Below are 25,806 nucleotides of genomic sequence, written 5' to 3' on the forward strand. Positions count from 1 at the left end.
TGTATCGTATTTTTTCAATGACGATGAAGGTTCTGAGAAACGAAAAAACCAAGTTATATCTGACGCTATAGGATCATCAACTTCGACAACAAGCTAATATATTCGACGACTTAAACATGGAAAGGCCAAAACAACAAGAGTGCCCAGAAGTGGGCACGTTTAACCGGCAATGGTACTTTCACTTCATTTAAATGTGCTCAGCAGCTGGTTTAAAAAAAAATGAAAAGAAAAAATTTAACATTAATTTACGTAAACCGAGTCGATTTACCCGACAGAGAAGAAATGGGCATTCACTCTGACGAGCTGAACGTCCCAAAGTTTAAGCGTGAACGCCTTTTCGCGTATCGGCATTTTACGAGCGTTTTACGTCCGCTTCATCTTTCAGAGGATCTGCACATCTTATTAGTTGTCGCGCGATTGACGAGATCGGTCACGATTAAATGTCCCTTGACGATGTGTGCTCTTACGTGACAATTGTCAACGGACACTCTTGATGCTGACGTCCTACGCATGGGATCGATCATAGGCAAGTCACTGAAAGTCACAATCTACGCAAAAACTACACTACCCACTACCACGAGAAGCCCATCGCAAAGACACTACGACGCAGGCGGAGCCGTATTCTCCGCGGCAATTCAAGTCTCACGCTCGGCAAGCAATCCACGAACTAAACAGCAAGCAAACAACTTGAGCGGCATCAGCATCACAGCGAAGACGGAAGTGCGAGAGAGTGTAGAAGAGCTCCCGTGTAGAAGAAAGAGAGAAAGACTGATTCGAGGAGACGACGGAAGCGCGCGAGAAAGAGAAATAAAGAGAGAGAGAGAGAGAGAGAGAGAGAGAGAGAGAGAGAGAGAGAGAGAGAGAGACAAGACAAAAACAACGTAAACGGGGCCTCACCTTCGAGAATCAGTATAGTGGGCTCTGGGGGAAGCGGAGCGCCTCCAGAGCAAGCCCACGCGTCGGTGGTGCTCACTTCCGGTTCATAAGCCGGCGTGTTGTCACTGCTCGACTCACTGTATTCCACAGAGTCAACTATCGACGACGAGTCGACGTCGTAGTCTTGTGTATCGCCGGTGGTCACGTTGCTCGCCGAGGGCGGCGCGCTCGCGGAGGATTCCTCGCGCTGACTCACTCCTTCACCAGCCTCCGACTCGTGTCCCTCAAGTTCCCCCCGGGCCTCGCCCGCTGGCAGGGTGGAGTTAGCGCGCTGGTCGAACGGCTCCTGCTCCGCGTTGGCGCTCTCGTCGAACGCTGAAAAGTTGTCCCACTCGTCAGAAGACGAGCCCATGCACGGGCAGGAGCACTCGCACTCGCCACCGGCCCAGACCGGCGCTGGCGGCGAGGCAGGTGGCTGCGGCGGCGGCGGCAGTCGCAGCGTATCGAGCGTATCCATCGACTCGCCGTTAGCGGCGACCTTCCTCAGCATGCTCGCCGCGCCGGCTTCCTCCGGAGGCTGCTCGGCCGCGCGCACCTGCGCCTGATTCATGTTAATCCCGGACGCGTCGCCGTCCGTCGGCACGGACACCGACAGCACGTACAGAGGCCTCGAAGAAGCGGCGGCCGAGTCCTCGCTGGCGATCGTGATGTTTATAAGCACCCGGTGGGCAGCCGTTGATGAAGAAGACGACGATGAGGATGAGGGCGATGATGGCGGGTCGCCGCGGTACACGGGGACCTCGACGACCTGCACCCGCTGGGTCAGCAATGAGCCGGACGGGTTAGCCGTGTTAGCGGGTGTCGCGTCCGCGGGTGAATCATGCAGGGTTTCGCGCAGGTTGTCCGCGGGGTTGCGCTCGGCCGTGATCGGCGGGTAGTTCTCAGCGGAGTCTTCGAGCTCCGCTCGGCGGAAATTCTCCTCGAACTTCCGGAGGAACTCCTCGTCGCTCCCTTCCCTCTCGACCACCCGCAGGTCGCCCTTGTCGCGCTGCCTGCGCGACACGGTGTTCGTCTTCACGTCGTTGTTGTTGTTGTTGAAGACCCCGGGTTCGGCTGCCACCTTGGCGATCGCTCGGGCTCCCTCGTGGTGCAGCTTGACGATCTCCACCTCGTCTTGCCCCGCGTAGCTGTAGGCCGGCACGGGGTAGTCTCGCTGGAGCTCCTCCGGGTTCTCGGCGGACTTGACGGGATTGGACGACGCTTCCGACGACTCGGGCGACGAGTACTCCCGAGAGAGCTCTCGCGTCTCTTTCACGACGCCTGACGTCGACCTCGACGACTGGGACTGCGCTGACGGCGCCGTGGCCGTCTCCGAGTCGTGTCGACCGTCGGTGGAGTTGATTGTCCCCCCAGACGCGTGATCTTCTGTAATCTTCATCATGGCGTCCTGGTTCTCGCTGAAGGCTGCGTCGGACGTCGCTTTATCGGCCACGAGTGTATCGGGCGAAAGTTCGTCGACGTTCACCTCTTCCAGAGCTGACGCTTCCGCCGGTGCCAAGGCTTCGCCACAGGAGGAACAGGAGGAGGGGGAGGAGGGGGAGGAAGACTCGTCGCTCGCGTTTTGGTCAGGGTGACTTACGCTCGAGCATGGCTTCACTGTCGTAGTCGTGGACCGTGCCGCGCCATCAGCGGGCTCCACATCGCCGCTGTAATCGGCAGCGCGAACGTTATTGTCGTTTGCCGCACTTCCGCCGGCTATCGGCGGCACTTGGTGCTCGTGGTCGCCATAATCAGCGCCAAGTTTCGCGAACTCGACGCCGGATGCAGACGTCGTAGCCGCGGTGTCGCCGCTGCTCTCGGCGATGTCGGAACTTTCGGACGTGCCGGCACCGTCGAAATCCGCGGGGCCGTTGTCGTTGCCAAGTTTTGCAATCGGTGCGCCCGGTGAGGCGACATGCTGCTGCCGGCGTAGCGGCGCGACGCCTTCGCCGACGGCTGAGGAGAATCCCACGTGGAGAAATGGCGGCGGCGACGACGTGGCGCGCGTCTCGCGAGCGGAGGACGATGGGACAGAATGAAAGTCGACAGAGACAGAGGACGAAGAGGTGAAGTCGACAGCGACAGTGGTGTGAGTCGAGTGATCGTGCGAGTGGTTAATGGTAGTAGTAGAGGAGACGTCTCGGGCGAGAAGCGACCGCGACGGAGTCGTCGATCCCGCCGCTGCGTCTTTGGTCTCGACAGCTCCTTCCACCGGAGCTCGAGCGTCCGCATGCACCTCCGGATCATGCACAGCCTTACCAGAACGTTCCTCATGCAACGGGACCGGCGCTTGCTGCCCGGACCCTGAGACCGCGCTGCTGCGGCTGCTGGTGGTCGGGGTCAAGGTCAAGGGCAGCTCTTCGGGATCATGGGAGGGTGGTGGTGGTGCGACAGTTTGGTGCGGCAATGCATGCTCGTTAAACGTGTCCCTACGCTTGCGGCTGTATACACCATCTAACAACATGCTAGCCGATGTGCTAATACTACCTCCTGACGGCGACTGCTGCCGCGCTCGGCCGCTCGATTGCGACGACGTCGACGCGGACGACGAGGACGTCTTGTTCGACTCGCTCGACGACGGCTTGGCGTCCGTGTTCTCGCCCACCAGCACTGTGCAGGCCTTCGTGCTTTGGTACGACCAGTTGACTAGATGAAACAGTTTATGTTAATATGGCGGCTGGTGTTTTGTGTTATCGGGGGTGAGTTGGGGGTGAGCTACGGAGGCATGTTGCCTCGTGTTACTCTTTGGGAGTTAATCCGATGGACTTTACTCGAGAAGAAACATGTCTAGAGGACGGGGATATTTTTACCGCTAATTTTCTGAAACGTTTCTGAAATATCCGGAAATGTCGGCCGGCCGAGTGTAATATTATTATTTGAGGCAGAATTTAATTTCCGGCGTCAACCGAGTGCGGAGGTTACGCTCGATTGGACGTCACCGCTCGAGTCGCGGCGACGAAGAAGAGCGCTGGTGTGTTCGGAGCTGCGATATGCGAATAATTACCTGCGACGTAGGTTAACGCTGCCGTCAGGCAGAGCAAGAGCATAATTATTATGATGGAAATTAATTTCCAACTGCACCAATCGATTCCCTTGCGGAAGTGACAGCGAATGCTTTGTCTCCTCATCGGGATCATCGACGGGGCGTGCCCGTAAGGCAAAGGTACTCTGAAACACCGACGAAGACCGATTTGTAGCGGCTGCATTTAAATTCGCGCGCTAGCGCAATGGCGGCGAAATGGCGACGGCGGTGGTCGAGCGGCAAATTTATCCGACACGCGCGTCAACGGTTATCGCTCGCTGCTCTCTCTCTCTCTCTCTCTCTCTCTCTCTCTCGCTAACGTAGCGAGATTAATCTTTATCCCATCGGTATTTTACGCGGCAAAGTTTCGACAGCGGCGCGGTATAAACCGCGCGCTTCGACCGAGTCTTCGTTACGACGGTGTTACATAATTTCCCGATGCACCGCTGTAATTAGAGAAACACTCTCGAGGAATTCGGCACCTCGATACAATTTTCAAGCACGTTCGGTCGAACTCGCGAGTTTCGGTATAGAGTATGGAGTTTCAGCTTCCCCTCCTTCTCTCCATCTCTCCCTCCCTCCCTCTCTCTCTCTCTCTCTCTCTCTCTCTCTCTCTCTCTCTCTTACCCTCTTCGTTTCTCAACGGCGGTCGAGAAACTCGTAATGTATTCTCGCTCGTTACATACCCCCGGTGGAAAAGCAGCAGCCCTCGAGTGTGTTTGTACTGAACGCCGCCGCCGCCGCCGCCGCCGCCGCTTCCAAGTAACTCACAAATGTCTAACCAAAATATTTAAACGCAACCGTCGGATTCTGAAGCGCGAGCGGGAAAGCCGTTTGCTTTCGTTGCACTGCGTGATAATGAAAAAAACGAGAACCAGGCGACGTCTGGCAGATCCTCCCTCTCCCTCCCGCCCTGCCTCCCTCTCGCTCTTTCTCCGGCTGTTGATTCTACGCGGATTGGACGCATTTCCTTTTTTCTCCCGTTTCTCCTATCGTGCGAACTGGATAGAGGAGAGCGGACGATTTGGAGTTCTCCCCGAGTGAAACTTCCGGCCGGTGAATTCTCCGTTTTACAGACCGACGTCGAAATGTTCAACCGAATGTTTGACTCATTCGTTACAGAGTTCCAATATTGAAATATCCCACTTGCTCCTTTTTCCCTTTGTCAGAGAGACTCTGGCACTTCGGTGTCGGCGCATTTATGCGCACTTTCGCGCCGCTATACCGCGTTGTTTTGCTCCTCGACGGGGATAAATGGCACGTCGATTTGTATAATGCGAGTTGAGAAAAACAATCGAGTCACTTTAGTCAAACGGGACTCTCACGTGTCGTGTTTCCGCGCGGTTATCTTCAGATCGACGATGAACAGATTAAACGGTGGAGGACCCAGGATTTTTCAGCGCGACACCGTTGCCGACGTCGTTGCGAGGGGATATTTTTACTAACAATTAACTCCAATTAGCCGTTCTTATTATCGGCGTTCTCAATATCCGGTTTCTCGGAATAACTAATCCGAAGTGCTTTCCGAACGAAAGCCGAATGTCATTTGCGCGCGCGAGTCGTTCCTAAGATAGCGGCGTCATCGAATTTCGTTGTGTTGCCGGGCGGGAAGAAGTTCGTTTACCGACTCCGTGAATACACGATGGATGCACAGCGTGCAGCGTGCGTCTCGCGAACGTTTTGCAAATTTCAACAGCACGTTCGAGGGTCTGCGGCGAATGCCTCGGAGGAATGCCCGAAGGACCGGCCGGCCGTTCTCCACGGCGAGCGTCACGCGCAGGCGAGCCTTTCTCAAGGGATGACAATCCACGGACAAACATTGACTCTCATTGTGCGAGTCGACTGAATGGATGATTCATGAGGATCTCGAGTGCCCTGTCGCGATCCGAAGAACGAAGCGAACCGAAGTAGCGACAGAAGTCGGCCACGGCTCGTTCGCTTCGATCATCGACGTCGGTTTTCGAAACACGAGTTCCGCGTCCGAGACCCCATCGATTCGACGCAACTCATTCAATTCGGCCTGCTCGTCGTGCTCGGCCGGAATGAAAGGAGAGAAAGCGTGTATTCGCGGTAAACGCCTGGCCCGTACACGGCCGATCTCTTACCTGTCCATGTTGTTCTGCAGTTCCACCTTTATTGGACTGTTCCCCGTGGACTGATTCTTGTTGTTGTATTCATTCTTCGGTATCTCTGTAAGCAACGAGAAGAAGCGGCGTGATGAAAACAGTTTGTTATACACACATGATACACACATACATATATTTTATACACAGGGTGTCCCATTTTAATCGAGTCAGGCAAAGATCTCGAAAAATATGAAAGATACTAAAAAATGTTTTTGCTAATTTGATAATTATGAAATTTCCATTTCGATAAGTTGACAAAAGTCAGGGTACTATTGTAACAATATATTCTTGAGACTAAATAGAGTAAAAATGTCTAGTACTATCTTTTCCTCCGGCAAGTAGTTAGCGAGATATCGTAAGTTAAAAGGTTGAAAAAGTTACCAATTTTTCCTCAAATATCTCAAAAAATTAGGCAAATAAAAAAGGATATTAGGCAAATAAACAAAAATTTCAGACAAAAGTTGTCCAAATTAATTGATATAAAAAGATGATATAATGAAAAATTAGGATTTCCATTTAAGAAAAGTAATGATCAGTGAATATCTCGAAAGTGACGTCATCTGTAAACAAACTGATATAGTTTTGTTTTATGTCCCTCTTGAAACCGTACAACTTTTGTCTGAAATGTTTTTTAGTATTTTTTATTTTTTCGAAATTTTTGTTTGGTTCATTTAAAATAAGACATCCTACAGAGTGTCCGGGATCTTTTGGAAACAAAACATTGCCAAGATTAATCCAATCAAACTGAAAAGAAAAGTCATGTATCATTTTGCAAAAATCGCAATAGTTATTATTAATGATTGATAATTATCACATCTAGAGATTCTTTTAATCGACAACTTGAAAATTTGCAAAATGATAAAGGACTTTTTTTCTCATAATGACTTAATCTACAATGAGATGACGGCTATTGTGCCTAGATATGAGTATATTAAACTTTGAATCTTGAGTCTTGAACCTGTCGCTATTTTGAACAAAAAAGTCCTCCACCATTTTGTAAATAAATACGAAAAATTTTCAAGATATCAATTAAAAAAGCTTCCAGATCTGGTCATCTATAATCATTAATAACTCGATAACTATTGCAATTTTTGTAAAATGGTACGTGATTTTTCTTCTCAGTTCGATCCGATTAATCTTTACAGTTTTTCATTCCCAAAACATCCCGAATATACCCTCTATATATATACAGAGTGTATAAAAAGTACCAACACGGCAAAATATATCGAAAACTAAGCATTTTAGAAAAAAATGTTTCAGACAAAAGTTGTTAAAATTGATTGGTAGAAAAAAATGATGTAATAAAAAACTGGAGTTTCCATTTAAGGAAAGTAACGATCAGTGAATATCTCGAAAGTGGCGCCACCTGTGAATAAAATAATATAGTTCTTTTTTTATATCCCCCTTGAAACCATACAACTTTTGTTCGAAACATTTCTTTCTGAAGTGTTTAGTTTTCGAGATATTTCGTTGTCCTGGTACTTTTTATACACTCTGTATATAATATATATATATATATATATATATAAATATCGCGTCTGACAGATCGGCGAAATTTCTCGTGGGAAACGGCGCGCCGTCAAGTTTTTCCGCCGCAAGATGTAAATGCAATTCAACACGGTGTAGTTTACATTTTACGTAATGCATACGAAATCGCATTATGCAGTATGTATCGTAAAAATGCGGAAATGGGTGTAGCGGAGTGGCTCTCTCGACGAGTCCTCGCGGTGAGGACACGATTATGCTGCAATTTGTGTTTCTCCAGTTCCACGCTTAACATATCGGTAACAACGTCCGGAAGGGAAGCCGCATTTCTCTCGGCGCGGAGTCGTCTTCAGAGTCGGACTCGAGGAGAATCACCTTTCTCCATTTTGGCCCGATGTTTGACATCCACCATTTGCCGAGATCCTACAAACCGTACCGCGCTTTTCCCCATCGAGATGCTTTTCAACGGTTCAAGCAACGGCGGCACCGAGCTCATCAAGAATGCAACTTGATGCCGGAGGAGATTCCTAAATCGCGATATTCCAAATCACGAGAAAGCTCCTTGTTGCATGTCCCGCATCGAGCCGGCTGATTTTCCAAAGCGGACGATGTCGTTAACGTTCCTAATAGACAACACGCGCTCGACTTTTGACGCGCGGGATCTCTATCAATCCGACGGGATTAGGAATGTCCGTTGCCGGCCTGACGGCTTAATGACAGCCCTCCGCGTCTTAATCCTTCGCGCAGCATTTCCGATTACACGGAACGTGTAATTACGTGAGTCGAAGGTCGCTGGCCACGCGAGGCGTGGCCGGCGGCCGTTAAATAAATTACAATAGCGGTCGATTCTTCATTTTCAACGCGGGACTTTTCCCCGGTGAACGACCAGACGTTCTTTGTCATGCCAGACGCGAGCTGCGTCGTCTTTCCATTCGCGCGCGGCTGCTCGATGCCGCCGCCGCCGCCGCCGCCGCGCGTGTGCGTGAAGCAGAAAGAAAAAGCGAGACGGCGGCGGTCGAGGCTTCTGTTGAATCGATAAGTATATGATTCATCGCGGTTTCGGCTTGAATTTCAAGCAACGAGACGGAGCGGGAGTCGCCCGCCCGCGACGGGAGGGCTCTTCAGACGCTTTCAGGAAACTCGGCGAGACTTGGCGGGAAGGGGGGAGGGAGGTGTCTTAAAAACGGGCGCGAAATATCGCAGGTGAAAAAGCATCTGTCTAAAAGTGAGACTAATTCTCTCCGTAGTGCACTTGAAACTGAAATTCCTCCTCTTCTCTCTCTCTCTCTCTCTCTCTCTCTCTCTCTCTCTCTCTCTCTCTCTCTCGCTCAAGGTATGCGACCTCGAAACTCGAGGAGCGGAATATCCTGCGCAAGTGGTATATCCCGTGTCCTCGTTGCTGGACGGTCGCGACGGTAGGTGATAGGTGGTTCGAGGGGTCACACTCGGCGACAATATGTACGAGCGGTATTAACGCGTTAATCCTCAACCGGGAGAACCTCAAGTACAAGTTTCACGAGAGGAGGGGAGGGGGTAGGGTTTCGGCAACCGGGGCTGGGATCGCACGAATTCTATTACGTCGTTCGCGACGTAGCACCGAAATATATTCCGGCTAGTTTTAGTCGCCGGTAAAACGGTAACTCTCTCCCTCTCTCTCTCTCTCTCTCTCTCTCTCTCGGCGGAACGTGCTCTTTATTTCTCTCTCCCTCTCCCCCTCTCTTCCCCCGCCTGCCTCGCGTCCTTGCAAATTTATTTCCCGCTCGTAAAAATAAGCGAGGGCCGCGAGGACACGCTCTCGCGGTCCGCGGGAAATATCGCGAGAAATCACGGGACTGAATATTCAATTGCGCCGAGACATAATGACTGATAAAATAGAAATAAGCGCGCTGAAACATATTTACATTTGAAACAAGCCTCGAATTAATTTTAAAACTTTAACTCGCGCGCGGCTGCATCTGCGCGCGTGCGGCGAGATACGGTCTCGCGCATTTAAAACGCAGTGCTGCACAGCGCGTTTTGAATATTAATGAGCCACTTTACACGTTTACGTTTAAAGCGCGTCCGCGCGCGCGCGCGCGCGCGCGCAGAAGAGGAGACGAGTGGCGAGTTCGAGTTCGAGAGCCTAGCTTTGTTATTCCTGACACTTAGCCCCTTTCGAACACGAAACCCATTTTTTCGCTCGACGCTTAGAGCGCGAAGAGCGAACGGCGCGGCGAGCGGGAGGAGGCGCACACGGCTCGTTACTTCAGCGCCCTTTGTCTTCCCTTACGGGGAACCCGTTCCGCGCGCCTTCGCGCGCATACCTGGTGAGCGGTAAAACGCGGGCGTGGGAAGGCGAGAGGGCTCGGCCGAGTGGCCGAACGCCGAACGCCGAACGCGCCGCTAATTGCAGGTGTGTTGCCGCACGCTCCGGCCTCGAAGTCCCGTGATTATGCCATTTAGGCAGATATTCGTGATTACGGTGATTTTCGGGGGCGCTCCGACGCACCCCGGAGGGAGAGGTGCTGTGTGCATCGCCTTCCTCTTGTCTTTTCCTCTCCTTCCTCTTCGGCCTGCTTAGGCGAGAGGCACGAGACGAGACCCTTGTCGCCCGAGATCGGATTAGAGAGGAGCATCCGCTAATCGGCGGTTTGCCGGCGAGAATTCGTTCTAATTGCCGACCGGCCGGTGATTTACCGTCGACCGGTGCGCGGCTCGCTCGCACCGGTGAGCAACGAGAGAGTCCCGAGATGATTTCTCTCCCCCCACGTGACGCGCTGCTTGTTGTCGCGGAGAATTGAATGTCGATATTCGGCGAAAATTTCCACGAAGTAAGTGAAAGAATGCAACGTTTACGTTTCTCTTTTTGTTCGCCCTCGGCCAGCCCCCGGGGAGAATTTCCCCGGAGCGCGTGGAGTTTTCAATTGCAAGACCTCTGCCTCCAAAATCTCCATCGCACCGTGATGATAAAAAGACATTGGGTGCGTTCACGAAGCTCAACAGTTGCACAACAGTTGAGCATCCGATGAGTGAGCGATGAGTGAGCAGTAGAAATGTATACTGAACGCAACTGATCAGAGTTCTGCGCGAGTTTGTTGCGCGGAAGAAATGTCAGATAAACGTACTAAATATTACGGCCCGTCTACACGCTTATGTGTCTTGTAATTATTAAATATTTTTATAAATATAATTCATATGTGTCTGTTACAATGTATTCTACACCATCCTTGACATTCCCCGCTATACAGGGTGGTTGATTATAAGTTGCCAACCCGAAATGTGAAGGTAGATCGGGTTAAGATAAACATAAAAGTCCCATACCGTTTTGCGAGATTCGCAATAATTATCGAGTTATTAATGACAGAAATCTGAGGAATGGGAGCGCGCTGACATAGATAATTGGAGAAGCGTTGCAGCTGCTTAGGCCGCAGCGCGGCCCAATTGATCCGGCAACTGTTGCCGGTGCGCGGAGAGGGGAAAGACAATGCGCTGCTATTCGTTGTTTTATCTCGCCGGACCTACGTCTCGCCGCACGCCGCCAACAGTTGCTGGGTCGAGTGGGCCGCGCTGTGGCCTGAGTAGCTGCAACGCTTCTCCAATCATCTATGTCGGCGCGCTCCCATTCCTCAGATTTCTGTCATTAATAACTCGATAATTATTGCGAATCTCGCAAAACGGTATGGGACTTTTATGTTTATCTTAACCCGATCTACCTTCACATTTCGGGTTGGCAACTTATAATCAACTACCCTGTATACAGGGTGCAAAATTTCAAACGTAACAGGTAAAAAATCTCGAAAACTATGAAAGATATTAAAAAAAGCTGAAACAGGTGTTCCATGATTTCGAAGGGGAAAGAGAATGGCATTATCAGTCTTTTATTTGGAGGGCATTTTCAAGGTCAGTTGAAGGTCAACTTAATTTTTTTAAAGCTTTTTAGAAAGCTCAATTTTTTATTATATCCTCTTTTTCTACCAATTAATTTTAACAACTTTTGTCTGAAACATTTTTTTATTTGTCTAATATTTGTTGAAATATTTAAGGAAAACTTAGTAACTTTTTCAATATTTAACTTACGATATCTCGCTAACTATTCGTCGAAAGAAAAAATAGTATTAGACTTTTTTACTTTGTTTGCTATCAAAAATATATTACTGTAATAGTGCTCTAACTTTTGTTAACTTATCGACCTTTGGAAATTTCAAAATTATTAAAATCACAAAAGTTAGGGCACTATTCTTGATATATTCTTGATAGTAAATAAAGTAAAAAGATCTAATAATATTTTTTCTTTCGATGAATAGTTAGCGAGATATTGTAAGTTAAATGTTGAAAAAGTTACCAAGTTTTCCTTAAATATTTCAAATATATTTCAAATATTTCAAAAAATATTAGGCAAGTAAAAAAATGTTTCAGACAAAAGTTGTTAAAATTAATTAGTAGGGAAAGAAGATAGAATAAAATAAATTGAGCTTTCTATTTTAAAAAATTAAGTTGATTCCTTCAACTGATCTTGAAAATGCCCTCCAAATAAAAAACTGATAATGCCATTCTCTTTCCCCTTCGAAATCACGGAACACGTGTTTTAGCTTTTTAGTTTTAGTTTTTAATATCTTTCATAGTTTCCGAGATTTTTTATCTGTTACGTTTGAAATTTAGCACCCTATATATTTGAATTTATATGACTATTTTCTTTGTTATTTTCTTTGTTCATGGGCTGCGCCATGTTGGATCGGAGACTGATCAGTAAAGGTAGCGACGAATATTTGAAAGATGAGAAAAATGGCGACCGCTCACTCAACATGTTGCGAGTGAGCGCATCGCTCAGTAGCGTTCAGGACGAAATCACTCAACAGTTGCACAACCGTTGAGTGTCGTGAACGCACCCGTTGGTTCCTAAAGTCCTTTCGTCGTTCACGGCGAATTTCACGGTCCGCCTCGGGGACCGAGCTTCCAAGTTGCCAAGTATATTTTTCAAGTCTCCTTCTCGAGCGAGAGCATCTTAATTCCTCTTGAAAGCTGCGCGAACAAGATAAACGGGGCGACGCGACGAGACAGAGCCGAAGAGGAACGTGACCGTTTCCTTCGAGCGCACGCGAGTAAAGAAAAAACCCTTCTCAGTAAATCCACGCCACAGATTAGGCATCGATCTCACGAGATTTGTAACGATAACACAAACACAAACAGGTTTCCGAAAGAAAGACCCTGATCTGCGGCTCGAACGGGCGGCCGTGGCCGAAAGGAAGATCCTGGAATTCCATAAACGGACTCCGGCATTATGCAGGCGCGGTCATAAGCGTCAGGCTGTGTCATAACTGGCGAGTCAATAAGTCGAAGGATCGTAAATCACCGGCGCGTTGTGGTCGCACGCTTTCGAGAGGATCTTTGAGGCTCCGTTTGCTTTGGGAAAAACGGAAGGTACACACACACACACACACACACACACATACACGCGCGCGGATAAACGTCCCGCGGAAAGTCAGCCCCGGGCGTCGTGGGGCGTGGAATTTGAAAAATCTTTACGACGAGCCAAACAAGAAAGGAGCTTGTCACCGGGCGCCCGGTACTTGCGCCGGACACTTTCCAAGTCGGCGGGCGAGTCGGGGGATATACTTCAGACGTGGAAAAGGTTAGATTTCACCGTTGTTTTCTCTCTGTGTAGTCGATATCACGCGCCGCTGAAGTACCACGGAAAATGTCGCCGCAAGGCGCCCTTTTCTTTCCTCGAGTACGCTCAGCGGTGCGGTAAAGGACAACTGAAACCGCCGAGGGATGTCCTCCGCCGCAAATTCGCGCGCGCGCGCGCGTCGCCATTGACCCCGACATGGAGATCGCCGACTTGTTTTTTTGCGCGTTTTCTTGCCTCAGCCTTGCGAACTCCGCCTTCCGCGCGGCGAAAACCTCCCGCGCGTAAATTCTCCCTCTCGCGTCGCTCTCGCCCTATAAATTTCGATTTGAAATAAAAAAGGGGAGAAAGAAAGGAAAGAGATCGCGTGTGTGTGGTGTCTTCGGATATGATTTCATTCAACGGCTCTCGCGATGCCGCAGGAAAATCGCTCGTTCTACTGATTCTTCAATTATTTTTCCGGACACCGGAGTGGTTTGAAAATTCTCTCTCGCCCCAGTGATAAAAGTTACCGCGCCGCCGCGCCGGGGCGCGCGTTATTTTATGTTACGATAGTTTTAAATTAAATTTTTAATTAATTTACCTATCCCGGCGTAAGTTTGAAGAACTCGAGGAGAGCCGGTTTATCGAGCCGAACGCGCAGACCCTCTCCGCGGCCCGATCCGCGGCGACTAAATTTTGAGAATCGTTCGGCTTGTTAGTCAAGTTTGGCCTCGAGGCCGCTCCAACAAGTCCGCGCTTTTATTTTCAACTTTTATTTCACGAGAGCTGGCCGCGTTTTCTCACGCGAAACACGCGAGTATCCTTCGAGCTATCAACGTTGCTTCGTCGAGATAAAGCTAAGAGGGATAGCGTGAAAAGTTTGCCAGAAAGGAACGTTATTCCTTCCTCCCCCCCCTCCTCACTCTCTCTCTCTCCCTCCCTCCCTCCCTCCCTCCCTCTCCGTCTTTCGAGAGATCTTTAAAAAACTCCCACAATGAAACGAACGCACGCGAGCGATATCCTCGTCCGAGGGATGACCTCCCCCCTCGCAGTGGTCCTGCTGATTACAACGTGTGTACCCTCGTCAAAAGTGTCATCAGTTGTCCCTGACTAAGCCTTCCTTCGACGAGCCGGTGCAAACATCGGCCACATTATCGCGGGACACACCCCACCGGGATACTTTCGGAGCGGCGAGTCGCGCCGCACGGCACGAGAAGGAACTTCGCGTTGGTGTTTTTCTTCCCTAGGGGGCGAACACCAACACAGGCGATACACACAGACACTCGTTTAAGTCGAGCCGCCGTCTCTCTCCGCCGGGATAGATACTCTTTGGCAATCGCGCCCGGCATTATTAAAGCGCCGGAGAGTTTCGCGTTCGCGTCCGCACGCAGCTAGCAAATCGATCCTTCGGGGAGATACGGCGGGGAGAGGCGGGACGGGGATAGCTACGAAAATAGCTTCTTTCATTTTCGTGACGCGAATAGCTGACCAGATAAGAAAAAAGGCAGTTTTCTCGGGTCAATATTCCGTCTACTTAATTAAAGTAACGGCGAGCGCGGAGAGCTTCCGATGGCCGAGATGAAAGGGAAAATGTGTACCATCGGCTGTAGCGGCGCGCGCAACTATCGCCCGCCGATTCTTTTGACGCGCGATCCGCGCTTGATCATTTTCTCGGTCAAATGATGGGGACCTTAATACAGAGTTTTCTCCTTCTCAGCCGCGAGCAATTAAATGTAACGAGGGTTTAGGAAATTGAATCTCGACGGTGTTACAACGTGACTCGTCCATGCTCCTCTCCGCCCTCCCCCCCCTCCCCCCACTCTCTCGATTATACCTCCGAGTGCTTCACAAAGCACTCGAGCCGAGTCGTCGAAATATTTGGTCGCGAAATTTACGCGGATTGCCAAGGAAAACTGCGTTACTCGCGAATTTTCGGCTCGTAAAGAGCGTCTCGCGATTCTAAATTGGCCAAAATATTCCGTCCCGGCGGAGAGGAAAGGGGAAAGCCGTTCCCCCGCTGCGCTCCTCCACCCTCTTTCCCCTCAGTAAATCAGACTTAACGATCCCTGCTTGCGCGGACTCACTTGGTATATTGTAGAAGTTACCGGATGGGGTGCGTACGAGACAGGATGGCTCGAGATCGGGATCGCGCTCGTGATCGCTCGCTGCGTGACTTCCTGGCAGTCTTCCGTTGAGCCGGCTCATTGCGGGGTTACGGGGTGGCACATCAGGCGGGCCCCGCGGTGCCGAACTGTCCAACAAACACCCTGCAACAATAACGGGGAAGGTATGTTTAGTTTAATCGCACCTCGTCGATCGTCGGGCGCTGTCAACGGGGTGTCGCGTTTTGCACTCCGAGAGGTAAAACGAGTCGAGACGAGTTTTTAGGAAAGTTCAAGGATAAGGTTAGCGCAGAAACGCAGGTTTTCATCATGTTGCATTCTGATTTTTCTTTTTTTTTTTTAATCAAAAGCATGTTGGTAGATCAGATCAAAATTACATCGCTTTGAGTACGCGTTCGTATAACGAGAGAGAAAATACTTGGATAATAATAAGAAATTCTTATGATTTTCGCTACTTGAATCTTCACTTCTTCTTCTTCTTCTTCTTCTTCTTTCTTCTTCTTCTTCTTCTTCTTCTTCTTCTTCTTTCTTCTTCTTCTTCTTCTTCTTCTTTTGCTGGTTATCTCCGTTTCTTGTTTTCTTTACTTTCTTGGAATTTTAGCTCCGAAATAACTCATTAAAAATAAAATAAAACTTTGACATTTTCTTGCATGGCTGCGCTTTTGAGACCGGTAAATAAAGATTTTGTTTACATTTCGGAGTCGGAGATATTAAGATTAGTGCTCTCTTTAGTTTGTCGCCTTGTTACAAGCAACAGCTTGCACCTTATTTTCTCGAAAATTTTAATTTCTCTATCAATTTCTATTCTCGTCAATAAAATAAAAACCGATATTGAGAGATCGATCGGTTGGCCTGCCGAGAAATCGATGCAGTACGGTAAAGCGTCGTCAAGGATAAAATAATACTTTGACATTTTCTCGTACGACTGCACTGCCGATATCATTAAATAAAGATTTTGTTTACATTTATGTCCAATTTCTTCACCTCTAGTTGTAAGTTGCCGATAACTTTATCCATGAGATACCTGCCAGAATCGGTTTTCTTCACCTTTGTAAAAGTTGTATTCGGCGGATAAACTTATCCGGTACTTGAAGTAGCGGATATCTGGCAGATATTGATTTCAGTGCCCTGACATAGCCTAAAAATTACAATAATACGTATTGCTGTTGCTGTTTTTGTGAAAACACAACAGGGATTTGTATAACTCCTGAATATTAATATTTTTGAATCTGATGATGATGACGATGAGGAATTTGTGGGAAGAAGACCCTATATAATAAGAAATAAACCGAACAATTTTCAAATGTGAGATGACACAGAATTTTTCGGACGATTTTGTTTGAAAAAATACAGTGCTCGAATTACTACGTGCAACTGAAGACTGATTGTTAATACTGCGGAAATTACTTTAATTAGTTAAAACTAGCCCGGAAAAGAATATGCTGCTGACAGAATATGGTGATTTATAGTAAATTTCTAGTACATTTTGCGCGTCAAAAGCTAGTAGTATGAAGAATAGCTATCTGTTAGATACGTAATCAGAGATTTTAGTAAAGAAAACGAATTTTTAGTTACCTGACGGATATCTTTATCTGGAAGATAGCTATCGGGAGGTGTGAAGAAATCGGGCATTAGTCGGAGATAAGATTAGTGCTCTCTTTAGTTTGTTGCCTCGTTACACGTTATAAGCAACCCTTGTTGCAATACCTTGTTTTCTCGAAAAGTCTATCATTTCTCGATCAACTTTTATTTTGTCAATAATAAAATTGAAATCAATGTTGAGAGATCGATCCCCGGCCGGGGAAGCGACGCAGAACGGTAAAGGTTCGTCGGGAATAAAATGGAACTTTGACATTTTCTCGCATGGCTGCACTGTCGATATCATAAAATAAAGATTTTGTTTACATTTAGTCGGAAATATTAAGATTATGTACTCTCTTTAGTTCGTTGCAAGCAACACCCCGCACTCATCTCTTCCCCGCTTATTTTCCCGAAAGGTCTATCATTTCTCGATCAACTTCTATTCTCGTCAGTAAAGTAGAAACCGAAAAATCAATGCTGAGAGATCGATCGGTCGGCCGAGCGGAGAATCGACGCAGAACGGTAAAGGTTCGTCGAGAATACGGGCTCTTGGAAAGTGGGCCGTTTAAAAGCAGAGTCGGTAAGAAAAGCGCCGAAGTGACACGTCGGCGCGAGGATTCTCCTACATTTAGAGCGGGCTGGTGGTCTCAAGGCTTATAATGCTCGCGCTAGTAATCCAGGACAGGTGGCCGCGGCCTGGGTTTTCATCTGGCGAAGGGTTGAGCCGATCTCACGATTAGGCACGGTTCACACGCGGCGGCCATCATCGCGGCCATCGGGGGTGGGATGGATGTTGGATGTCGGCCGAGGACCGTCGCGCTTACATCCGCCAGCGATCTGGGATTTCTTTCTTCTTCTTCTTCCTTTTTCTTTTTTTTCTGTCGAACCAAAGCCGACCGAAGTTCGCTCCTGGCGCGGATGCGCGGCAATGACGCGGATTTACCGGTGTGTGTCGCGGATTGGAAAGATCGTCGCGAGATATTAAAAACCAGGAGAGCCCCCCTCCCCCCTCCCGCCCCCGGTGCGATCCGGATATTCGCTACGTTACGGGCCGTTGTGCTATTTATTACCGCGTAGTTCCTGCGGAAACGCGCCGCCGGATTGAAATATCACCAGGAGGCCCTTCGGCCGCGAGCGCCTCCTTCGGCCCCGCGAGTTGCCCCCGCGAGTTTGCTTCCGCGCCGATATCGTTCGTCGCTACCGTTCGTTCGGGCGTCCCGGCATTGTGTATCGGCGGCCAGGTTGTGAAAAGCGAGCGAAAGGACCCGGGCATGGGAGTCGGCGAGAAACTCGAGCCGCTTCTTCTGCATCGAGTGCTGGCCAATGAGGCGGATTCCGCCATAGTCTTTTTCTGCCGGTCGTAACGAACGGTCGTCTGATATCTTATTGGACGATAAAGGGCGCAACAGGAGGCGGCGCGAGCGGAAGAGAGCGGAAAAGGCGGGCGAGGGCACGGCGGCGCTGGGAGATGAAGGAAGAGGGCGAGAGGAGATAAAAAAAGAAGAAGTTTTATCCCGTGTGCGACGACAAAAGACTTTCTCAATCTCGTCTAATCGCGCGCTCCTCCTCACCCCCTCGCCCCCCGCCGACCCCTTCTCGCCGTAGCTACCAACTTCGATTCGTGCTTCGCTTACGCGAGATCTCCCGCCCGATCTCTCCGTCCTGCGTCCCTCGACTTGCTTCTCAACCAAGAGCACTCGACCCTTTTACGACCGAACTTTCCTCAGTTTCGACATTTCGCCTCCGTCCCCGCTGCCGCCTTCCGAAAGGAAAGCGCCATTTGGCATTACTACCAATGTGCCGGCGCATCGGTCCATCGACAGAGAGCCGGAGACACGCAAACTGGCATAACGCCCCCGACATGAGGGTGCCTCTGTTGCTTTTTCCTCCCCTCCTCCCCCATCTCTCTCTCTCTCTCTCTCTCTCTCTCTCTCTCTCTCTCGCGCGCGATTTCGCAAAATCGAAAGACACCGCCGAACAAAGCGGCCCGGCGCGCCGGGGAGACCTCTCCCCTCCGCTCCCCCCGGTCAACGGCACGCAGACGAGTAATATTAATGGCACGCGCGCGCGCGCGCGAGTGAGAACTGTGATTATTGCCTCGTATAATTGGCGAACAAATTAATATATTGGCGTAATTAATAATAATCATATTCTCTCGTAATTCCGACTGTGAAATTCTTTTATTGCAGCCGATGTATCCGCGCCGATTAAACACGAATCCTTATATATTGATATTTCCCACAACGGCGGCGGCTATTAAAATTTTAATTAATGCAACCAGCCCCTTTCCACCCTCCTCTCTCTCTCTCTCTCTCAAGCCCGCAAGAAACGCGATATGAAATGTCGGCGATGCGTATGCGTTGCGAGTTGCGCGCCGAGACACTTTTACGCTCAAGTCGCGGAAATGAGACGCCACCCTCCCTGGCGAGATTTCCCCCGGCTTGCTGGAAGAAACGAGCCTGCGAGAGAAAGTGACTCCGGCTAATAGAAATCGATTGCACAGGGAGGAACGGGGACAAGGGGCGCAGCGTGGAATCACGAGCGCGACGCGCCTTGTCGATCGCTCGTATGCGCGCTGAAACTTGTTAACCCCGGAATATCCGCTCGTTAGACGAAGCGCGCTCGCGCAACTCGACAGCGGCAGCAGCAGCAGCAGTAGCGCGGTCTATTCATCCTTGCAGAACCATCGAGACGGAAGAGTCTGCGGCACGTCGTTATTCTTGCTAATAGATCGGCGGGAGTGGGTATTGTCCCGACAGTTACTTGAAGGATCTCGCCGTCATCGCGCTCCTTTTCTCGCCGTTTTAACAGCTCGAGCGTGGAAAGAAGCAGCGAGCGGGACTTCTCTCCTCGTCGTCTTTGCCGTCGCCTCTCTCTCTCTCTCTCTCTCTCTCCCTCCCGCTGGCGAGGAGAATAAATAAAAACACACCGGCGGGGCGAAGGAGGGCAGCCGGGAGGGTTGGAGCACCGACAAAAGACAGGGCCGAGAGAGAGAGAGAGAGAGAGAGAGAGAGAGAGAGAGAGAGAGCGATTTCGCGTAGCGCTATCCGGTATCCAGGATGAGCATCGCGGCGACAAAAGATGCGCGCACGCGGGTAGGAAGAAGGCATCCGTGAATCGAATTATGCTCGGCTGGTTTGCGCGCACTGGGTCCTCCTCCTTCTCGCGAGGGGAGCCGAGACCACGGCTTTACGGAGGGGCCTCCAAAGAACGTCGCTCGCAGGAGGAGCCCGGCTGAATGAGTCCTGACCTCGAAGGACCGTTGTCGCGCGCACACCGGGCCGCGTGTAATGGATGCGCGCCCATTGAGAGCGCACGTCAAAACGCGTAACATAATATCGGGGCCCTTGCGCGCAAGAGCCCATGCCTAATGGAATTTATTAGAGAAGGTACTTCCTTCTTTCACCGTGAGTCCAGGTACACAACACGGCCGCGTCCGCCGCGCTACGCCGCGCCGCGCGCGGAATCAAGAGGTCCTCCTCTCCGGGCCGTCGGATTGCCTTCGGATCATCCCGGAGGTGTTTTCCCTTTTTCTCTCGACCGAGCACGGAAAAGCTAACTGCTGCTGCGCTCGGCGCACAGTGGGCCAAAATCTGCTCGTAGCGCGACAAAAATATTTCTTTTAATAAGCACGTAATATCTTATCGCAACAAGACGTTAACATTCATAAATAATCGAAATAAAATTAGGCATAGCTGTAAGTTTCCAGGAATATACTAGTCATAAGCCATAAAATGATACTAAAAATAAGATAAGAAAATAAGATAAGAGAAAAAGAAGTTTCTTTCGCAGTTGGTAATAATGATTAACGAGTCACAATTCTGTTGTGGATTACGATGTTGTGGGTTACGATCGGTAGTATCATTGATTTCTGACATATTTGATTATGAACATTTTATCATGGATATTATATTCACTCATTTCTCTAAACGCAATGAAAAATTGTCCCAAAATAAAGTTCCAAATAAAAGTACATTTTTATCGATTTGTTTTCCAACTTCAATTTTCAATTATGTTTCTATTATAGGGCAACACTTAGTCACAGTTTTTCTTTTATATTTCTAAATCCTCATTTCGTGACGATTTCAAAATGGTACAACAATACAATCGGTAAAAGCCGGTATAACATTATGTTTTTTTCATCTTTAGGTACACGTGTATCTGTTTCGCGTAAAAAGTTGTACGAAACTTCGAAATTAAAGGGTCCTATTCGTTCAAGAAACGTTGCAAGTCGATCTCTATTAACTGAAATTATTATTTCAACAATATTTAATGACAAAGAAGAATGTTCTAAAAATTTTATGAATGAAATAGCAAAGAAAGTAAATGCATTTACGATTTTATCACATAAATATCTAACGAATTGTTTTCACAAAACCAAAATTCTGGAGAATAAATATAAAGATTGGTTATCCGGAGAACTACATTTATACTACTAATTCAAAGGATTCTGTCTCAACTTTATCAAAAGGACTATATCCGAAGAAACTATTCGAAGAAAGTTCCAATCGTTCAAAATTGAAAGGAAAATTGAAAATATTATTTAAATTCTTATTCTTATTTTTTTTTATTCTTTTTATCTTGTCTTATATTGTGATAAATACGAATGCTACTAAATGCCAAACTTTAATGTTAAATTACTTTGTTTCAATAATAAAAATATGTGTTATGTGTTAAAATAAAATGTTTAATTAACAAATAAAAAGGAAAAATCTATTTCTGGATTTTTGTCGTGTTACGGACTATATCTGGTCCACTGTGCGGCGGGGAGAACCTGATACCTCGATCGGGAGACGCGTTCGACTTCGCGCTGTCGTCGAGGCAGCTCCTGCCGTATTTTTGATCGAGTATCAGAATCCGATGAGCTCCGAAGTGACGGTCTTGCCGCAGTCGACGAGATTTCCTTGCCTTGGAAACCGCGTCGAACGGGTCTGTGAATTCGATGCTGCGGGTATCGTCCGAAGGAGAGGCACACGCGACGATGCAGTTGTTTAATAATCTGACCACGAGAGTGAAGAATGGTATGGGAAAATCAGATGATATGAAACATAGATGGATACCTTGGTACCTCTTGCCTCCCCGAAATAGTTTTGCAGTATCCGTTGCCGATGAAAGATAAATCGCCATTTTCCGTCGCGACGCTGCGACCCGTGTGAAATTCGTCCTGGGAAAAAGCGCCGTATATAAAGTAACAGCGCAGCAATATCTACAGAGATTTAGGAGGGGAGGGGGGCGAACAAACGATCCGGCAGCCTGGTCACGTATTAAAGAGCAGAGTGGACGAATTTCGGGGAGCGGAGCGAAGAAAATGAACAAGGGTTAGTCTCGTGTCTGGATTAGCTTTCGCAGCCGGAACGAATTAATACTATATCGCGCGTCGGATAAAGCTGCACATATTTCCACGTACCGGCGGCAGTCGCGAGAGAGAGAGAGAGAGAGAGAGAGAGAGAGACCCGAGTCTCATGTATGTGTGTGTAGCTTCATAAATCCACAGCGGCTAGAAAAATACTTCGCTTATCCCGGCGGTTTGCGTCCATCTATATCGCGGTGATTCTTCCGCAATTTTATTACGTACGCGATTGATATTAAGAAGAGATATTTAGGAATTATAAACGCGCGTTCCCCGCGGACTTGACTTGCGTTTTTTCAACAACAAGACTCTGCAGGAGCGAGAGAGCTTACACGCGTCGTTATTTTGAACACACTTTCAAGCCGGTGGCTCTCTACAATTCTGGAAAGATGCTGGAGCGACCGTCGATATTCGGAGGTTGCTATTCTTGTCGTAGATATCGATAGACCTGTCAAACGGGACCGTTTCACCGGCCATGTCGAACGTAACGCGCAAAGTGGATTACCATCCTATTCAGGAATTCGACGAATTGAAAAGAGCGAGAGATCGTTTAAACTTGGTGGAAATGGGTGAATCCCCCCGTGAGTTAAAAATAATCGGTACGCCCTCTCTCGCTCTCATGGAGAGGTTCTTGACAGATTGCTTGAATTATACCAGACCGTTCGAGACGGAACGAGGCGCAGCCGGAAAGAGAGAGAGAGAGAGAGAGAGAGAGAGAGAGAGAGAGAGAGAGAAAGGAGAACCTTATAAAAATATTATCGAACGGATATACGCTATTTTGGTTCTTCCATCAGCCGCATCACACACAACGTCGGATATACCCGGAGATCCTGCGGGCTTCTCCTCGGTTCCCGGCGAATCCTAAAGCGGTTGAGTTATCTTGAGTTTACGTACATATACCCCCGGCCGCCTCTTCGTGCTATCCCGGAACTTATGGAAGCCATGGCAGAATTTGTGGAACAACCACTTACCCGGGAATCACTACGCCGCGCGATATCGGGTAGCGTTCGCAATTTATCGCAATATCCGGAAGTTTTCACGGAAATTTTCCGCCGAGCGTTGCACACCACCACCACCATCACCACTCTCCTCTACAACCTCTCTTCCCCCCCCCCTCGCCACTTTCTCTTCACTAACCTACCTACTGATCCACCGCGCACGCTCGTATCAATTTACTATCATTTAATTACGATAAAACGCTTAACTATACGCGAGATTAGTCTCATTAAGGATGTTGCGCGAAATGAGGTATTGTGTATTCCGCCCTCCCCCCCCACCTTTCGTAACCAAAGACCTTTCCCTCATCCGAGCGTTGCAGCTCTTGAAATCGTGAGAAACGGAAGGATCTCTCTCCGACGCGTCCGTTTATTATTATTAGGAGTGTGATTTAGTGTTTTGAAGGTTTTCTTCTCAAACTCAAAAACTAATTTACTTAAACAAGATAATGAACGAATACCTTAATCGAAATATTTTCCTTCGTTTTCTGCAACTTCTTCCCATCTTTCTGGCAAGAGATGGATTCCGCGGCGATAAAAAGATTCTTCTTTCGAGTTGAGCCAATTTTCAGTAAATTCTCGCGCTTGTTCCAAGTTATGAAAGTGTGTATCTTCTAGAGTATGTTGCATCGATCGGAGCAAGTGACAATCGGATGAAGAACACGCGAGGCGCGGTAAGCCTTTTCCATTCCAGTTCCAACAGCGTTTACTTCACCGATAATGCAACATGAAGTCGAACATTGTCGTGAAAAAGGATTACTTTGCGTCGTTTACTCGCAATTGGTGATTATTTTTGGTTCAATGCTCGCTTCAATTTATATAATTGTTGTCGACCACGATGAACGGTGACAGTTTCGTTCGGTTTCAATAATTTATAGTACACAACATCTTCTTGATCCCATCAAATACACAGCAATACTTTTGAACCGTGAATATTGTGCCTCGAAGTGAATGTTGCTGATTAGCCTGGATTTTTTCGTTTGGGATTATCGAAATAGATCCATTTTTCGGTCCCAGTAACAATTCGGTGTAAAAGAATTTTCATTTTTTGTCTGGCGATCTACGAAATGCAAATGTTCAACCAGTTCGCAACGGCATTTCCGATAATTGATGTGGAACCCAGTTTTTTTTCTTTATTAATCTTTCTCATATCGTGTAAATATTTAGCAACTGTTGTGCGGTCAACATTCAATGCTCTGGCAAGCTCTAAAGTGAACCGTGCCGGATTTTCGTTCAATAATGCTTGCAAATCTGCATTTTCAAGCTTTTTTGCTTGTCTCGAGCGATCTTTGTCGTTGACATTGAAACCACCACTTTTGAATCGTCTAAACCAATACTCACGTGTCTCAATTGATGGAGCAACGCAGTAAGTTCCTATCAAAATTCTTCAGCCGCCGTTTTCTTCTGATTAAAAAACAAAAGCAACGTGTATCTATTTTTAAGATGGTATTAACACAATTTTTACTGCGTCCGTTGTTAGTAAATGTCTAAATATTAGATTGATATTAACAGCTGTGATTGGAATGTCCACGACAAAAGTGCGACATTAGTGTGCCACCTCTTGCAAAACCTGAATAAAAACTACAAAAATCATACTCCTGATATATTTATACTTCAGCCTCGCGTCCTCTCGCGTTCAGCATCGACTTGTTTCTCGCGTCCTTGCGCGTCTTCTCTCTCGTCTAGCTCTCGTACACTCTATATTTCCTATGGACTTTTTCAGTGTTCAAAGAGAGAGCGGCGAGTGTAATTCTCGAAACACACGGAATAAGTAGCTCCATTTATTTTTACCTCATTTATACACGAGCGTGACCTGCGTGTGCGGCTCTCTCGCTCGCACAGCTCTCCTTCTCTCCTTCTCTCCTCGTCTCTCTACCTCGTCGCGCGACGTTTTCCACCAATAATCATTACACCAATCTCCGCGTTTTCATTCCGAGAGCGAATCGAGTCGATCCGTTCGTTTTATCAACTCGGCTCGGACGCGCGCGACGCCGTCGCATTACGTCTCGTTAGGAGATTTTCGTCGTCGAGTGACCCGAGCGAAGGAAAAGCCCTCTCGAGACCCTCTTTCTCGCTTCCTTCTGGCATCAGAGGAAAATCTTGAAAAATGAAGGGGCGGACGAGTCGCCCCGTGGCAAGGAGGGACGCCCGGGGAGGAGAGGGGGGGAGAGAGAGAGAGAGAGAGAGAGAGAGAGAGAGACAGAGCCTGTGCGCGCGGGTAGGGCGAAACAGTTTTAATTGGAAGCCAGAGGAGAGGAGACGAAGGGTGGCCGGTGGAGTTGCGGGTGCGCGAGAGGGTTGGGAGAAGGCCGACGGCCGATGGGATGGGATGGATGGAGAGCCGATAGCGGCGGTTCTTTACCCTAGCGCTCGTTCTACACCCTATGAGCCCCGTCCTTTACCCTCGCCGTTACATACATTTTCGCGCGTACGCACGTAGGTACACGTGTCCGGGGGCAGGGTTGGCCGCCGCTCCCGGGAAACCTGGGGCTGCAGGATATTTCCTTGGCTATTTTTTTCTAATTTCACCTCCCCTTCCGTGACAATCGCGCAAGCCTCACGCTCGTACATGTGTGTGTGTGTGTGTGTGGAGATGCGAATACTTTTGACGAAGCGCTGCGC

General features: G+C 48.5%; 1 protein-coding gene across 7 annotated transcripts in view; it reads right to left on the reverse strand.

Annotated features, from left to right (window-relative positions):
* Positions 1-25,806, reverse strand: part of Ten-m (teneurin transmembrane protein Ten-m) — a 787,615-nt gene that overhangs the window by 32,561 nt on the left and 729,248 nt on the right. For 4 of the 7 annotated variants that reach the window (XM_025303695.1, XM_025303697.1, XM_025303698.1 and 1 more), the window contains 4 exons: positions 15,220-15,402; positions 6,043-6,127; positions 3,920-4,083; positions 898-3,561 (listed from right to left, as the gene is read on the reverse strand). In XM_025303695.1, coding sequence (XP_025159480.1) covers positions 898-3,561; positions 3,920-4,083; positions 6,043-6,127; positions 15,220-15,402 — 3,096 coding nt within the window. Of the gene's footprint in view, positions 1-897; positions 3,562-3,919; positions 4,084-6,042; positions 6,128-15,219; positions 15,403-25,806 lie in introns of those variants that run through there. The other 3 variants (XM_025303701.1, XM_025303700.1, XM_025303699.1) reach the window with 1 other exon arrangement.

This window comes from Harpegnathos saltator, unplaced genomic scaffold, assembly GCF_003227715.2.
Source record: "Harpegnathos saltator strain DR-91 unplaced genomic scaffold, Hsal_v8.6 scaffold562, whole genome shotgun sequence".
Lineage (NCBI taxonomy): Eukaryota > Metazoa > Arthropoda > Insecta > Hymenoptera > Formicidae > Harpegnathos > Harpegnathos saltator.